The 17081-nt window shown below is 53.1% G+C and overlaps 5 protein-coding genes across 5 annotated transcripts; 3 read left to right on the top strand and 2 right to left on the bottom strand.

Annotated features, from left to right (window-relative positions):
* Positions 1–351: 351 nt before the first annotated feature.
* Positions 352–4980, bottom strand: ncm (pre-mRNA-splicing factor nucampholin). Its single transcript, XM_017166333.3, has 3 exons — positions 4330–4980; positions 2873–4169; positions 352–2805 (listed from the first exon to the last, which is right to left on the bottom strand). Exons 1-3 carry the CDS (start codon positions 4891–4893, stop codon positions 542–544), a joined length of 4125 nt encoding a protein of 1374 aa, XP_017021822.1. The 5' UTR covers positions 4894–4980; the 3' UTR covers positions 352–541.
* A 318-nt stretch (positions 4981–5298) lies between these two features.
* Positions 5299–7514, top strand: LOC108074353 (zinc finger protein 431-like). Its single transcript, XM_017166379.2, has 2 exons — positions 5299–5690; positions 5798–7514. The coding sequence occupies exons 1-2, from the start codon at positions 5683–5685 to the stop codon at positions 7185–7187; spliced, it is 1398 nt and encodes a 465-aa protein (XP_017021868.1). The 5' UTR covers positions 5299–5682; the 3' UTR covers positions 7188–7514.
* A 375-nt stretch (positions 7515–7889) lies between these two features.
* On the top strand, positions 7890–11454 carry Grip128 (gamma-tubulin complex component 5). The gene is made up of 3 exons (XM_017166308.3): positions 7890–8049; positions 8107–9189; positions 9247–11454. The coding sequence occupies exons 1-3, from the start codon at positions 7939–7941 to the stop codon at positions 11260–11262; spliced, it is 3210 nt and encodes a 1069-aa protein (XP_017021797.1). The 5' UTR covers positions 7890–7938; the 3' UTR covers positions 11263–11454.
* Positions 11348–16114, bottom strand: bsf (bicoid stability factor). Its single transcript, XM_017166307.3, has 4 exons — positions 15975–16114; positions 13849–15689; positions 12067–13782; positions 11348–12009 (listed from the first exon to the last, which is right to left on the bottom strand). Exons 1-4 carry the CDS (start codon positions 16112–16114, stop codon positions 11465–11467), a joined length of 4242 nt encoding a protein of 1413 aa, XP_017021796.1. The 3' UTR covers positions 11348–11464.
* A 317-nt stretch (positions 16115–16431) lies between these two features.
* On the top strand, positions 16432–17080 carry ms(3)K81 (male sterile (3) K81). Its single transcript, XM_017166309.3, has one exon. The coding sequence runs from the start codon at positions 16432–16434 to the stop codon at positions 16924–16926; it is 495 nt and encodes a 164-aa protein (XP_017021798.1). The 3' UTR covers positions 16927–17080.
* The last annotated feature ends 1 nt before the right edge of the window (position 17081 follows it).

Raw genomic sequence — 17081 nt, 5'->3', positions numbered from 1 at the left:
TTATTTAAATATTTCATTAAATAATATAAAAAATTTGCCTTGTTGTTTCTAATTTAATTATTTAATATTTAGTTAATGAACGGAAATAATTTGATTACTTTATAAAGCATATACATACATATGAAGAATTTTTACATTGCTATCGGTTTTCGATAAATCTATTATTATGTATTGAAATATAATTTAATTAATTTTTTTTTTATTTATTATTTTTTTTTTTTTCATAAAAATAAATAGTGAAATTAAATGGACATAAGCCATATACCTTTTTTTATTCTGCAAAATCTTAAACAAAATTGTAATAAACAAATGATCTTAAAAAATACGCAAAGAATGTGCAAATTAAAAAAATATCTTTAAAGGGTGTTTATTTTTATTTTTCCTTTTTTTATGGTTGCATTTTGTACAATTATTTTTTGTTGTTTAGCAGCTTAGAGGGTTTTTCTTTGTACACAGTTTTACATGTTAAATATTTAACACAATTAATGTAATGCCTTTAGAATATTCTGACGTCGTCAACGGTTGCAGTCTCCAAAGAATATTAGCCACGCCCCTTGGACACCCTGCGGTGTGAGCTGCGCTCCCTGCGCGAGCGTGAGCGGTCCCGAGATCGTTCCAGTTCACGGTCACCGCGTTCTCGGCCACGTTCCCGTTGCCTCTTCGGATCCCGATCACGGTCCTGATCCCGATCCCTATCCCGGTCCCGGGAAGAGCGATCCCCGCGTCCGCGACTGCTTTTCTCCGCACGCCGATCTCTTGGGGAGGAGTTCTCCCTCCGGCGGGGCTTCTCGTAGGAAGGGGATCTGTCGCGCTTGTCCCGTTTGCGATCTCTGTCAATTGGAGAATTCTCCCGCTTTCGGACTCTTTCTGTCGGAGAGTTCTCTCGCCGTCTGCCTCTTTCGTTGAAAGAATTGTCCCGCATTTGGCTCCTCTCATTGGAGGAATTCTGTTGCCTTCTACCGTCGTGCCTTCTGCCTCCTTCATTGGAGGAATTGTCCCGCTTTCGGCTTCTTTCATTCGAAGAATTGTCCCGTTTTCTGTCTCTGCCAAAGGGGTTCTCGTGCTTTCTCTCCTTGCCAAACAGATTCTCCCGCTTTCTCTCTCTATCAAGGGAACTCTCCCGCTCCCGCTGACCGTTTCCGTTTCTGTTTCCATTCGAATGGTAGCGCTGTGGCGGTCCTCTGGCCTCAGGACCTTCCAGATTGAACTCGTCGCTATCTATGGGTTGTCCCCTGAATTTATTTTGTGTGTTAGTCGCCTCCTGGCGATGGTCCGTGCGCTGAGGTTCCGCGTCGCTTTCGCCGCTGGAGGAATCTGAAGAATCGGAGGAATCATCCTCCGATGAAGATTTGCCGCCGCTTTCTTCGCTGCTGCTGTTGTGGCTGCTGGAACTGGAGCTGTCTCGCTTGCGCTTGGACTTCTTTTTGGTTGATTTATTTTTGTCCTTTTTGCGCTGCTTCTCTTTCTCCTTTTGCCGCTCCCTTCCGACTTTCTGTTCCTTTTCCCGTTCTCTTTCTTTCTCTCTCTGCCTTTCAAGATCCTTCTCCTTTTCTCGTTCCTTTTCTGCTTTTAGTCGCTCCTTTTCCCGTTCCTTCTCCGCCTTCAGCTTCTCCTTCTCTGCCTTCTTCTCTCGTTCCTTCTCCGCCTTCTTCTTTTTCCCAGACTTTTTATTCTTCGATTTCTTTGACTTTTCCTTCCCAGATTTCTTGGCCTTCTTTTTGCCCTTGTCCTTATCCTTGCGCTTGCGTTTCTTTTTCGGCTCGGAGCTGGAATCGGAGCTTGAGGATTCACTGGAAGATTCAGAGCTCTCCTCGTCCTCGCTGGAACTCTCACTGCTCGAGTCAGAGGACGACGAGGAGGATGACGAGGAGGAAGCCGACGACGACGAGGAGGGGGAGCCCTTGGGATTACCTTGGGCGGAGGCTGGGGCAGAACCATCCCTGAAGGGGTTACCGCTGGCTAGGATCTCGGCATTGATCGCTGGCACCGCCTTGGGGGCCGTTTTCAAGAACATCCTCAGGTCGTCTGTGAGTCCACCCAAACCAATGGACGTAAAGAAATTGATGGAGAAGCGGGTATTCCGCGGATTGTCCTTGGGAAACAAGCCGGCCAGGCTCTCCACCAACACCTCCTCCTTGAGCTTCCCGTTCAACTTGCCCAGGCCCATGTACTCGGCCAGCTCCTGGAACAATATCTTGATAAAGATCCTGCTTGACGACGTGGTATCGTCCTCGTTCAGCTGGATGCACTCGAGGACATCCCAGCTAATGGCGTCGGTGAAGAGCAGGTGGGCAAAGAACTTGCTCACGTTCCTCAGGCGATTCGTGTCCAGCCGGTGAGTCGTCTGGTACGTGTCCTTGAAGATCTCCTCGAACGGCGGTATGTAGATCTTGTTGATGTTGCAGAAACGCTGGGCGAGCAGCCCGTAAAACTTCTCGTAGGTCCGCTGCTCGGCACAGCAGTCGAGGAACATGTGGCAGAGCTCGATCTCCTGGCCCGGCTTCAGCTGCATCTTCATCAGCTTGTGGGCGCACTCCTCGTAGTCCAAGCTGGAGTTGATGGTCAGGTAGATGGTGCGGCGCAGGGCAATCAGATTGGTTTCTGTGCTGTCGATGATGTCGCCGGCCTCGGTGGTCTTCGGCTGGTTATCCGCGTCCGAGCCGGACTCGTTCTCCGAATCGCTGCCTGAACCCGAGCCCGATCCCGACCCTGAGCTGGAGCCATCGTCGCTGCCCAGGATCTCGCGACTCAGACCCTTGTATTTATCCTCGTTTTCGGCATAGTTCTCATCGAACTTGAAGACATCTGAAAGGATATTAAAAAAAAAAGAATTAAAATGGTGTACATCGAGATTATCTGCCGCCATACGTACTTAGTATATCCTCTGTTTCGGTGGCCTCGTCCAGCATCATGAGGTGCGTAAACTGATCGTCCTCCTCCACCAGCTCCAGCTCCTCCACCACGGCCGGGTGATCCTTGAAGCCATCCTTGCGCACTTGGAACAGCACCTCGATCATGTACTGCACCCGCTTGTCCAGCTTTCCCTCGTGCAGGATATTCCTCAGCATCTCGAATATGGCTCCAATGCCCTTGGAGGACACCTCCGTCAGCTTCATGCCGCATTCCTTGAGAAACGCAATGGCCACCTCCACGGAGTCATCGGTGGGCGTCTCCACCAGGAGGGTGAGGATCTCCAGCGCCAGTATCTCGTGGGCCACACGCTGGTTGACCAGGTGCCCGATGAACCGGGTGGCCGACATGCAAACCATCTTATCGTTGCGCCGGAAGGCCCGCCGGAACTGGATGACCAAACGCTTCAGCAGCAGCTCGCCAATATTCGGGAATTTCGAATTGATAATCCCCACGAGGGCCGCGTAGACGTGGGTAAAGGTGGGCGAGGCAGCCTGGGCCTGGATTATGCTGCGACTGAGCAAGCCCCGACCCCGCACAATGTTCTCCCGCAGCAGCTCCCTCGTTATTATCGCAATGTTCGTCACGTTGACCTTGTTGATGTAGCCGTGGATGGACTTCTTGAGGGCCTCCCAGGCGATTCGCTGATACGCTGCCGAGGCCTTGTCCGTGATCTGCGCCTGCATCATGCGCAGCTTGGCTGGCGGGATATATGCTCCTCCCGTTCGAGAGGTCAGCACATCCACCGTCTTCCTCTGACGCTCAGTGATTTTGGCTGCTGGTTCGGTCACCGTCTCATTATCTGCGTTGATTTTCGAAGATTTCGTTCCGGGACTGGACGTGGAGCGATCTTGGGTCCTGCGGTCTCCGGAACGCTTCCGGGATCTTTTCCGGGAATCATCGCGTCGCCTGCTGCGTGATCTCTCACGCTTCTTTTGATGCCGTTTCTCGCGCTCTCTTTCGCGCTCCTTGTCCAGCTTATCACGCACTTCATGACGCCTCTGTCGCTCCTGGCGACGTCTTTCCAAGGAGGTGGATCGCCGGCTGCGGCTCCGGCTGCGAGATCGGCTCTTCCGGCTCCTGGAGCCACGACGACGCCGGCTACGAGGCGAGCGACTGCGGCTGGAGGTGCGTTGGCTACGCGGACGCTGGGCGGACTCTTTGGGTGGTGGGCTGCCGTCCTTGCTAGAGGCGACAGGTAAGGGTTTATCGACTTCCTTGCCAGGCGCCACTGCGGAGACCTCATCATCGTCGTCTTTCTGTGTAAATTAATAAATAAATAAATAAACAAATTTGAAAAGTGTGCTCATTTGAGAAGGATATTCGAGTATAGACATTTTTATATACTTAATATTTCAAAGATTGTGAAATATTCCTAAACTAATTTTCTTTTTTTTTAAATAAAAATTTCGAACTCACATCAGTTATTTCGCCTTCTTCAACGTGGTTATCCACTGCCACGGCTTTTGTTATTTCCGTGGGGGATTCCTTGTCATTTCCATTGGTGGTCACCACCGGCTGCTCATCAACCATTGCCGGTGCTTGTGGCTTTTCCTGCTCATCGGTCACACCTGCGGCGGCTTCTTCTTCTTGATGGCCAGGTGTTGTGGTTAATTTTCGCGGTGCTTCGATTTCCACTGCTTTTTCCGCTTCATTTACTTTTTCCACTGAGAGTGCTTCTTCTTGCCGCTTTTCCACGCCAGCAGATTGGGAAACTGTCGCTGCCTCTTCGCCGGCAGAATTTTCCTCGAGCTGTTTCGGCTGCTCAGGCTCCGCCTCACTCGCTGGGGGCTCCAGCTTTTCCTTATCATCAGTTTTATTCGCATCTTTGGCAGATTTCCCCGACGGCGGCGCTGCTTCCTCTTCCTCGCGGTCACTGCTGGCGGAGGACTCGCTCCTGGACGCGTCGGTATCGCTGCCGCTGGCACTGCTGCTGCTGCTGGAATTCTGGCTCGAATCACTTTCGGCGTCGCTTTCCCCCATCGCGCGAAAATGCTGGGAAAATGCGGAAAAACAACGTTGAAAATTTTTGATTGAACTAAAAAAAAGCAAACGCGGCGACCTAGAGCGGAGAGTTACTGCGATTATTCATGTTTTGTGGCAAGCTATCGATATATCGACATGGTCACGATACTATTGGTTGATCCACGTTGAGGGTATCACAAAATGTTCCATTGAAAAACATAATAATTTCATTACATGTATAGTTATAAGTATTAAAAATTATAGCCTTAATTAATTATTTAAATTATTTTAGCAACAAACAGCTTTAATTTATATGAGTCACCTAGTCGATATTTTCAGCGAGGTCGATAGTAGGGAATACACCAAATGTGTAAAGAATACCCTAAATGTTTTACTTCGAATATGTGTTATCGAACTGTCGATATGTCGATCACCTCTATAAAAAGAGGGAAAATACGTGTCCTGCAATGCAATTTCAAAATCAATTTAAGTTTACGCGTTGATCCCTCTTGACCCCTCGGCGCCGTGCAAAGGTTAACATCATTCTGTATTGACATCAAAGTGTATTGATCAGACATTGCAAAAACGTCGCCGGTGCCACAACATACATATGATATATGTGTATGCATGTATGTGTGTATGACACTGAGGCATATATGTAAATAAGTAAAGATACAGATCGCATCTCAACATCTTTCCTGAAAAACCCTTGTGATCACCCGTCGATTGGTCTGCCTGACATCAAAGTGTATCCATCAGTCAAGGCCATAGTTTCATTTATCTCAGAGGACGCAGCGGCCACCAACCATGGACGTGTGAGTAAATATGAACACACATATGTACTACATATGTACATGTGTAGATCGCACCTCAAGACTCCTGGAAAACCCCTCTCTTAATATGAAAATTCCTTCAACTTTAGGATAATCTGTCGCTCATGTCTGGACACCTCGCCGGTCATGGTCAATATATTCGACAAAGCACCAGGACTGGAGATCTCCATCGCCGAAATGATATCCCGATGTACGCCTTATAAGATATCCAGAGGGGATGGCCACTACGAAAACATCTGCGAGGACTGCCTAAAATGTGCAAAAACTGCCTTTGAGATACGGCAGACATTGGAGAAGAGCTACCAGGTCTTTCGCCAGTTGAGGAAGGATAAAGAGAAATCGGACGACCCCAAGCCTTCTTCGGTGAAGAAATCTTACAAGTGTAAGCAGTGCTCCAAGTCGTTCTCCAAGAAAAGCACCCTCAAGACACACAGCCTAACTCACACCGGAGAGCGAACGTACAAGTGCGAGCAGTGCTCAAAGATGTTTTTCAATGCAAGGGGACTCAGGGAACACACTCGAACTCACGCAGAAGAGCGACCCTATGAGTGCTCCCACTGCTCCAAGTCATTCCTGCAGAAAAGTCGTCTCAATGTACACCTGCGGACCCACACTGGAGAGCGACCGCATAAGTGTTCTCAGTGCTCAAAGTCATTTTCCCAGAAGAATCACCTCCAAGTTCACATGTTAACCCACACGGGAGAGCGTCCGTTCAAGTGTTCGCACTGCTCCAAGACGTTTTCCCTTGACTGGAATCTCCGAAAGCACATCCTAACTCACGATGGAGAGATGTCTCGCACTCACAAGTGCACCCAGTGCCCCAAGTCGTTTATCGAGAAAGTAAATCTCCAGAGACACATGCGAACACACACAGAAGAGCGGCCGTTTAAGTGCTCCCATTGCTCGCAGTCCTTTTCTCAGAAAAGTAATCTTCAGTCCCACATCCGCATCCACACGGGAGAACGACCGTTCAAGTGCTCCGAGTGCTCCAAGTCGTTTCTCCGGAAGGAGCATCTGATATCACACGGCAGAACCCACATGGAGGAGGGACCGCATAAGTGCAAGCACTGCCTGAAGAGATTCTTCAAGAAGGATGAGCTCAAGGAGCACGGCCGAACGCACACCAAGGAGCGGCCGTTCAAGTGTTCACAGTGCTCGATGACGTTTACCTATAAGCCAAATCTTCAGGCGCACATCACATACATCCACAAGGGAGAGCGACCGCACAAGTGCGACCAGTGCTCAAAGGCGTTTCCCAATAGATTCACACTTCGGGGCCACATGCGAACTCATACTGGCGAGAAGCCCTACAAGTGCTCGCAGTGCCCGAAGGCGTTTGCCCAGAAGAGCACCCTCACGACCCACAACCGAACGCACACGGGAGAGCGACCATTCAAGTGTTCCCACTGCTCGAAGACCTTTGCCCAAAAAGGTAATCTTCAGGACCACATGCGAGTACACGAAAAAGCGAAGGAATAGGTATTCCCAACATCACATGTAGGAGAACTCTTAAAAACAGTCTGACATTTACAAGAACAATGAATATTAGTATATAATATATGTATTTCAACTAAAACCTTTTTTAATATGTAAATATAAATTTTAAAATGTCTTAGAATAAGAATTTACCAAAGATTACTAAATACATTTTATTATAGAATTTATAATTTAAATTAAGTACCCTATTCGACACAGTCCATTCGTGTAACAGTTGGGTATTTTACTTTTTATGTCCTTTTAACACTTTTTGTAATTTCTAAAATATATTCAAAGTATTTTATATTTTCATCGTTAACCACATCAAGAAAAACATCTCAATAAATATAAAAAATATAAAAAAAATACATAAAAACTTAAATAATTAATTTATGGGTATTAAACTTAAAGAAAAACATCTTAACAAAAATAAAACAAGAACAATTTGAAATATTTAATTTATCCTTTCGTTGTTCCGTTTATCTGAATCCACAACAATTTATATTTTAATTTAAAATATACAAATATGAATAAAATGCATTTTAAATCGCTAAAGTGGCGCTTTCAAGAGAAAGCTTATGTTATTTTAATAAAAGATTTAAATTTTTGCGCGCTTTCCTTATTTATTCTACGGTAAAGTGACCGTATATTTTTGTACAACTAAAGTCGATTGTAATATGTCTATATATTGGGTAGCTAACCGATAGTATCGCATTCGTCCAAGAGATTTGTTTCAAGCGCCAATGAGGACCAGATGGCGTCCACTGGGCAGAGCGGGGCCAAGAAGGGGAATGCACCCTTGTCGGCCGATGTCATTATCTCCGAGAATTTGCAGAAGCTGATCCGGAAGCTGTCGCCCGCCGAGGTGAGTTCAAAGCCAGGAATTTCCAGCTAGATTCACCAGATCTCACTCCTCGGGCAGGCGAGTAGCCGAGAGCTGCAGCAGAGCGAGCAGATGGCCTGGAAAACGATCCGGAACCATCGCTACCTCATCCCCAACAGTCACGAGGTCGGCCGCAGCCTGGATGCTTTGGCGGAGCGTTTTCGGGTGGAGGACATGGCCGAGTTCGGGAGCACCCTGCTGGAGCTGAGCGGCAGGGTGCTGGCTCAGCCGGAGTGGCTCGACCACGACTCCTCCCAGAACGTGCAGTGGTCCCTGCTGGACTTCCTGCTCAGCTTGGCCCAGGAGCCCATCCAGAATATCCGCAGGAACTGGGTGCTGATGAACCAGCACCGGCTGTCCGTGATTTCGGCCCTGGAGGTGGCCGAGAGGCGGAGCAGCCGCACAGACGTCGCAGGTAATGATTCGAGGGACCCGGAGGTGGACTGGGCGGCGTTGCTAAGGGAGGATTTCCTCCAGCCAGCCCACTCGCTGGGGGGCAGCTCGGACACCCTGAGTGAGTGGTCCGACGACGAGAGCGATCCGGTCGAGACCGAGGCCGTGGAGCGCGATACCAGGCCGGATATAGGGGCTGTGTACGAGCAGGCAATGCAGGCGGCGATTCCCTGCACTGCCCCCGCCCCGCTTCATCTGCCGCCGGGTGAGGGGGACCAACCCAAGGGCGGCAATTTCCGCATCATCCAGCCGGTGCTCTTCGCCCTGGGACACCGCCAAGGGCCTGCTCTCCGGCTAAATAGGCTGCCCCAGCTGCCGCCGCTAGTGCCTCCGATGGCGGTCAGTCACTACGAGGAGAGTGTGCGGGATGAGCACCTGCTGCCGAGGACCATCCATGCCCCCTGGTGGCGCCAGAATGTGAAGACCTTTGCCCTGCCTGGGGACGCCGATCACCTGGATAACTTCGCCGTGACCTATGTGCAGTTTCTAAATTTGAAAACTGTCGGCCTGATGGAACTCCGGCCGCCCAGCACAATCACGGAGGCTTGCCTGATGCGCGAGATCCTGTTCATGTTCGTCCGGCCAGCCAGTTGCGGCTTCTTCGCCTTTGACAGGGAGACGCGACGCATTCGGGTGCGCGACCACATCAGCATCCCCACAGCGACAACGGTAGGAGGACAGCCCTTTGTATTTGCGAAAATCTCACCCTCTCTTTCCGCCTTTCAGTACACACTGAGCGGCTTCCTGGAGGCCAACGTTCTGCCTGCCCTGGAAGACATGCTGGAGCTGCGGCACATCATCGATGAGCACACCCTATCCTCCCACGAGGCCAGCACGGGGACCCTCGAGTGCTTTGCCTACGGCCTGCGAGACCTCGTTGACCCCATTTCCGAGCTCCTCGTCGCCTACGAAGATCGTGGGGAGGAGGCAACGCTGATAGACTTTGTCGCCGAGTTCAGGCTGCACTTTCGGCGGCTGCACCTGCTCCGTGGCCTAGCCCAGGATGCCATATTGGGCGAGGGACCCCAGCACCTGCGCAGCTCCTACCTGCTCTCCCGTCTCTACAGCCAGACGCAGCCGCATGTGCCGCACCAGAAGCTGGCCACGGCCCTGCTGCTGGTCTCCCTGAAGCGCTACTGCAGCATCATCGACGCCTGGTGGCGCCGGGCCACGCTCGAGGATCGCCATAACGAGTTCGTTGTGGAAAGGTGTGAGGAGGACGCGAGTGGCTATGTGCGCAGGCGCTCTGTGGCGCCGGATGAGAGTCCGGCGGTCAGGGAGAGCTTCGGAAAGCTCCGTCACTGCCCTTTCTATCGGATATTGCTGGAGCACGCCTTGGAGTCGGGGGACACGCAGGATCTGCTGGCCAATGTGAATCTGCTGGGCGAGATGCTGGCCAGCAGCAATGAGAGTCAGCCGCGATCCTTGTACGATGAGCTTGCTGCCCAGTTGCTTGCGCAGGTGAGGATTTACTGTGGAGGGGGAGGAGGATCACCCGAGGAGAAGACAAAGGAAAAGGATGAAGAGCAGGGGGAGGCAGGACAGAATGCCGATGAGCTACTGCTGAGCAGTGTCCAGGGCATTCGGAACTTGGATCTTCTTCACATATTTACGCGCCCAGCCAGGGAGCGACTTCTGGAGAGCCAGGAGTGTGGATCTGCTCCCCCCAGTGTCCAGGTGGGGGATGTACTGTCCCTACTGGAGGACTCCACCCACCTGCAGCTGAAGGCCGAGCTGCCGGACGCCCTGCGCGAGATCCTGCTCCGCCGCCAGTGCCGGGCCAACGAGTATGCCATGCGGGCGTACAGCGAGGTTCTCCACCTGGGCGAGACCACGCGCTTCCTGCGACACATCCTGCTGCTGGAGGCCTACTACCTGCTCTTTCCCTTCTACAACGCCCTCTTCGTTCGCATCGAGACGGAGTCCGGTTGGGCCCGGGAGTCTCAGTTGAGCTCGGACCTCTACGAGGTCCTGCTGCCCGCCTACCCCCGGTGCGCCGGCCAGCTACACGTGCAGGTCATCTCCCAGGTGGCCTGCCGCTCGCACAATGCCTACGAGGCACTGGAGGCCTTGGAGCTGTCCTACGACATGCCGGTGGCCCTGCAGCGCATCCTCACCGAGCGCCACATGCAGTCCTACAACGCGGTGTGGCGTCTCATGCTAAAGGTCAAGTGGGCGGTGTGGAAGCTGGAGAACCTCGCCTTCCTGCGACGCCCCAAGGCCCAGTCCTATGCCCCGCTGGACCTGCACGGCCTGACCATACGGCGCCTGGAGATTCTGCGTTTCTGGCTCATTTACCTCACCGACAACCTCCACAGCCACATCATGGGCGCCCTGGCCGTGAAGTTTGAGCTGCGGATTTCCGGGTGCCAGAACATCCGGGAGCTGAGTGCCCGGCACGACGAGTATGTGGCCAGCCTGCTGACCCGCTGCCTGCTAACCGAGGACTTTGCCCCCTTCCGGGTGGTCCTCGAGCAGCTCTTCTACCTGGTCTTCGTGCTGCACATGGAGTGGACGGCCTGTGCCAGGCATCTCGGCGACAGCGATGCCCTTAGCCTGGCCACGGAGGAGGACGGCACGAGGGACGAGTACTTGGCCCACAACCAGGTGGAGGAGATCGAGAAGACCTACGTGCGCTGCCACCAGACGCTGGGCGACATTCTGCACAAGCTGGTCTACCAGCAAGACCACGGCTTCCTCACGGCCCTGGAGGTGGCCGTCAACACGAGTGTTCCCTACTGAGAGGGCAACTTTCTTAAGATAATCCAGGAGATCCTTGCTGTGTTTGATCCTTCTATGGGTCAAGGGAGCACTCTCTTTCTCGGAATTTCTTGATTTTTTGCAACAAAACAACTAAATTTATTCTTTAGTTTACAAACTTGTTTAGCCATTAATCGTAAATACTTTTAAAAATAGACTTTAACTACAAGGGAAGCGGGAGGAACTAAGCCTTGCTGTCGGGTTTGTGGGGAACGGTTTCGGGTATCGATGGCGACACATCGTCGTCACTGGAGGAGGAGGATGACGAGGAGCTGGAGTCGTCATTAGCCTTTGCTCGCTTCTCGGGAATCGTGTAGGGGAACTTCTGAGACTTCTCCTCCACCGCCTGCTTCAGGCGCAGCAGCGCCGTCCTATTGATGTTCTCCAGGGAGACGTCCTTGATCGCAGTAGCCAGCACGTCCAGGGCCTTGTCGGGGTGGCCCTTCGTGGTCTGGATGTCGATGAGGCAGGAGTAGGCATTGCCGATGGCGCCCTCGGAGATCTTGCTGTCCCTCAGCTGGGAGATCACCACGCCGGCGAGCTTCTCGTCCTGCTGTTCCCGCGCCGTTTGCAGGACACGCTGGAACATGAGCCGCGGGGCACTGGACAGGTACTTGTCCCAGATCTGCTTGGAGGCCGCCTCCTGGTTGCTGGAGATCAAATGCATCCACAGGACATTCATGGGGCCCAGTTGGTTGTGAGCGGCGTACTTCTCCGCCAGATTTTGGTCTGCCCAGGAAGAGATTGGTTATTAAAACACCCAAGGTGGGCTCTGAGTTTACTTACACTTCGCCACCAGCTCCGGGTGCTTGTCCAGGATGCCCACAGCGCCGCCTCGGGGGAACTTGCCGGCCTGCTTGGCCGCCTCCTCGGGCGTCTTAGCAGCCTCGATTTCGGCGGTGAGCTTCCCGAGGAACTGCTCCGCCTTGCCGGCCACAATGTTGGCGTGGCAATAGCGATTGTCAAACGACACGAGACGCTTCTGCTCCTCGTTCAGCTGCTGGCCAATCCTCTCCAGGGTCTCCAGATCCCCGGCAGCCGCAATCTTGTTCAGATAGAACTTGAAGATCTTGGGCTGCGGATGCTGGTTGCCGGCGAGCAGCTCGTCGACGTACTTCGAGGCCTCTACCAGGCGGTCGGCGCGAACGAGGAGCTCGATCAGCCGGGAAGTGTCCAAGGCGTTGACCTTGTCGCCGCTGATGAACTTGTTCTTGTACTCGATGGCCGTGTCGGGATCGCTGGCCAGTATGGCTTTGCGGAAGCCAGACAGGGCGGAAATGGTTTTGGGTGCGGCCTCCGCCTTGTCTAGGGGCTCCTTCTTGGGCGAGGGCTTCTCCTTTGGGAGCTTCTCTGCCGGGATATTGGCCTGCTCCGGCTTCGCCTGGTCCTTGGTCTTATTTTTCTTGGCTCTGGCAGCTTCCTTTTGCGTCTCGGGGACCACAAACGGCACCTCCAGGTTGTTCTTCTTGAGGATGTCTGCCAGCTTCAGGAGGAAGGCATCGTTGGGCGTCACAGCCTCCTCCTGCATTTTCGTCCACAGGCCCAGGGCCTTCTCCGCCTCGTTGGCCTTGTCGTAGCTGAGGAGGAGCGTGTAGTAGATCTTGTTGCGGTCGATGTGTCCCAGGTCCCTGGTGGCCTCAATGAGACCCTCCAGCGGCTGCAGGAGTCCCTCGTTCTTGTACCGATCGCAGGCACTGCTGATCCGCTGGGGACGCGTCCTTAGCCCGGGCGTTTCCAGGATCTTCCGCGCCTGCCGCACGCGTCCGCACTCCACGAAGGAGAACACCAGGTCGTACAGACTATTGACTTCGCCGTGGATGCCCGTGCTCAGGTCCGTCAGTCTTTGGAGATTCGCCGCGTCCTCCTTCTGGATTAGGCGGCAGGCGAGCTCGTTCTTCCACGGCGTGGACTTGTGCTTCTTGCAGATCTCCTCAAACGCCTCAATGGCCCTGGGTATGTCGTCCTTGACCAGGTGAACCTTGATGAGGGGTCCCAGGAGCACGTTCGTGGGCACAATGTAGTTGGCGGCCACCAGGGCGTCGAATAGCTTGCGCAGCTTCTCCGCCTGTCCCGCCTCCGCCAGGGAGTTGAGGACTCTCCACACGGTGCTCACGTAGTTGAAGCTTCCCTCCGTCTCCGAGATGGGAGCATCCTTCTTGTTGTCCTCCAGGACCTTGTAGGCCTCCGCCTCACGCTCCTCCTGCAGCAGCAGATCGGCCAGACGCACGGCCTTTAGGTTGTCCAACTTGAAGGCAGCATCCTTGGCCCTCAGCTTCCCATAGGCCTCCAGGGCCTCGGCGCTTCTCCTGTGGTGCGTGTAGAGATCAATGAGCTGGGCGTGGATGCCGATGGGAATCTGGTACTTCTCCGTCTCCAGCTTCTCGATGACCTGCAGGGTCTTCTCGAGGTTCTGCGAGCGGAAGCAGGCGTTCAGCAGTTGTCGCTTGATGTTGTTGGCATTGTCGCCCTTGGCCTCCACGTTGACAATGAAGCGTTCGAGTTCTGGCGGGGAGGAAGTGTCGGGAATTAGTTTAGTATATTGATCCCTCAGAGGGGGTCACCACTCACCATCAATGGACAGCGAGTCCAGGCTGCGCTTGGCACTGTTGGGCAGCGGCACCGGCTCCAGCTCCCCCGAGCTCAGCCTGCCCAACAGCTCCGAGATCCTGGGCGTCAGCTCAGAGCCCAGTTGCTCCGACAACTGGGTGGCCTTAGCACTGCTAATGGACAGACCCTGCTTGACCAGACCCTTGAGGATCTTCTCCAGGGTGGCCACGCGATCGCGACGGAAGTAGGTGGTTGCCTCCTGGACTATGGCGCCCACGACATCGGGGGTGCTGCGTTCGCCGGGAGCTGCTGCTGCTCCTCCCTCAGCTGCTTGGTCGGCCTCCTCCTCCTTGCCCTGGCGCACCTGCAGTCCCTCGTGGATCTGGCGCACGCATCGAATAAAGGAGGCGTAGTCGTTGGTGTGACTCAGGGCCAGGATCAGGGGTTGCCTGAACAGGAAGGGCACGTAGTAGGCCTTGTTCTGCTCCATGATCCGGGCAGCATCGGCAATCTGGTGGGTGACCAGGGCGGAGTAAACGGCGGAGGTCACGGCCGTCGAGTTGGGCACGCCGGCATCCCTCAGGGCGGTGACAATGCGCTCCCAGTTCTTCTCCTTGAGGTTCGGGATCACGTAGTCCCTGATGGTCTCCGAGTTGGGAAACACGGCAAACTCCTGCTGCATGCGACGGACAATGTCCAGCACCTGGTTCGACTCCGCGGAGCAGATCAGGGGCCAGAAGTAGTGCTGCCTAATGGGCAGCCCGGCATTCTTCATCTCCTGGAGCAGGGGAAGGGCATTGTTCACCACCCCGTTGGTCAGTCCCGCCTCCGTGGCAATGGTCAAGGCCTTGGGATTCAGTCCCTCTCCCTGGAGGGTCCTGCAAATGCTGAGTATCTTCTTCACCGGCCGGTTGGCCTTCACCATTTGCCTGATGAAGAAGGCTCCCACGTCAACGGGCTCGCCGTTCACGCGACTCGTTCGGGGCATCACGCGAAGCAGCTTCAGGCCGACATCCTCGTGTCCCTTGTTGACCAGGCGCAGAATTACGTTCACGGCGTCCTGGTTGAAGCCCGGGGAGAGGCGCAGCTTGGCTAGGACCTCGTCCACATGCTCGCCATTGCCATTGATGGTCAGGGTGTACACGACGTCCAGGAGATCCTTGTCCAGCAGTATAATTTCCTTCTGCTCGCACGCGGCAAGGGTTTCCTTCAGGGCCGCGAGGTCTCCATGGCGGGCAAAGGCGCACAGCAGGGTCGTGTAGGTGTCCGCGCTGGGCTCGAGGCCAGCCTGCTTCATGACGCCCAAGATGCCCTTGGCGGACTCAAGGTCGTTGGCCTGCGAGTGTCCCAGGATCAGGGAGTTGAAGACGTTCTCGTTCACCGGCAGACTCTTGGCACGCATAAACTCCAGGATTCTGGTGGCGCCCTCGATGTCCCCCTGCTGGCAATATCTCGCAATTAGCCTCTGGTAGGTGACCCTGTTGGGCTCGATGCCCTTGGCCTCGATCTCGGCCAGGAAATCGGTGGGTGCGAAGCCATGCTCGTTCTCCAGATAAACTCTAAGCAAGGCATTGTAGTGCGAGATGTCCATGGGCACGTTCAGGGCATTCAGGGTCTTCCAGATCTCCTGCACCAAAGCCGTTCGCACCTCCGGCAACTCCTCGGGTACCAGATTGCCGCAGCAACGAATCACCAGCAGGGACTGCGAGCTGGTGGCCGTCCTGTGCGCGCGAATCTCGTCGAGCACCTCCTCAAGGTCGCGTCGCGAAATGCGACCAATGCGGCGCACATCCTGGTCCAGGCGGCGGATCTGCTTGTCCAGGCTCAGCTCGGCCTTGGCGGCGGCATTTGTGGCAAAGCCGCTGAAATGGAGGGGAAAATCGAATATGCAGTTTTACAGTTACTTATTGCTAAAAAAAAGTGTGTAATATCTGTCGCAGGTCTAAAAACAGCTCCCAAAAGGGAGCTCCTCAGCCCAGATGAGGTTATGTAAACATTAGGTATTACATTTGCCGCACAACCCCTGCTGTTATGTAGCATGCAACCTGCTCCGTAAGCTCCCATCAATGGAAAATTAATCAAATCAATTCCACTATTTGCACAAATATAAGCAGACATTGCGTAATGCCGGTATTTCTAGAACTCACTGCTGGAAGCCGCCGCACATGCAGGGAGCACTGTTGACCAGGCTGCTCGTCTCGTTCTCTCGCACCGAGTTCACCACCACGTTCCGGGTGAAGCCGGCGAAGTAGCGCAGCAGTTTCCCCGTCCTCAGGATGGATGCCATTGCGGGATTTGTGCGGTTTTAATTAATAAATTCAATTTATTATTTAATTTCGAGCCGAGGGCACGAGCGCTAGAGATGTCAGGGCATCGATAAGTTCGATAGCGGCACGAACATGATTTTTGCAAAGTATCGCATACTGAATATCGATACGCGTACCGATTTTACCGTAATTTGGCGCGGTGAGATTGTTATCGATCTGCACCCATCCGTAGCGTCGCAAGCTTGAACAGTTACTTAAAAAATCTGAAATCTGATCAAAGGTGAGCCATTAAATTCGTTTTTAAATACTTAAAACAAACCCCAAATTAACAGGGAAGATGGCGTCGTCGCAATCCTCTCAGGAGCTGCCGCCGCCGCAGCCGCAGGTGTCGCTGAGGAACTGCGGTCTTAGCCCACATTTATTGAAGACGCCGAGCAGAAGGATTCAGGATCCCGGGCTCTGGAAATTCGCGAAGCGAATAAACTCAGAGATTCGACTGGGAGCCCTCGTGTGTCTCGGGTGCTACAAACAATTGAAGGAACTGTACGTAAACAAGATGGCCAATGCAAGGAAGCACCAGGAGGAGCGCGAGGCTCGACAAAACAGCATTTCGGACGTCAGCAGCGTCGGTAACCAGACAGGTGGAGAAGCTTCGCAATCGGTAGCGAGCACCTACTTATCCGATGACGACGATCCGAATTCGAATCTAAGCTTGAATGCTGTTAATGGGACGCGATTGCCGCATATTCAGCCGATACCCAGGAGGCGTCAGTTTCTCGTTCCAAACAAAAAGGTCATGGATATTTACTTGGCCGGGACTACCGGCGGGTAAGCCAGAGAGTCTTACTTTGGGAAAAGTTTCGCAGTGTATTACAAAAATATCCGACTGTAAATTTTGCTGAGAAATATAAAACCAAGTACCTATATAATGGGTAAATAAAAAATATTAAATTTAAATCTAAAATAAAAAAAGTTTATATATTTTAT

This window comes from Drosophila kikkawai, chromosome 2L, assembly GCF_030179895.1.
Source record: "Drosophila kikkawai strain 14028-0561.14 chromosome 2L, DkikHiC1v2, whole genome shotgun sequence".
NCBI lineage: Eukaryota > Metazoa > Arthropoda > Insecta > Diptera > Drosophilidae > Drosophila > Drosophila kikkawai.
The sequence above is the reverse complement of the archived record's forward strand: the minus strand, read 5'-3'. Positions and strand labels throughout refer to the sequence as shown.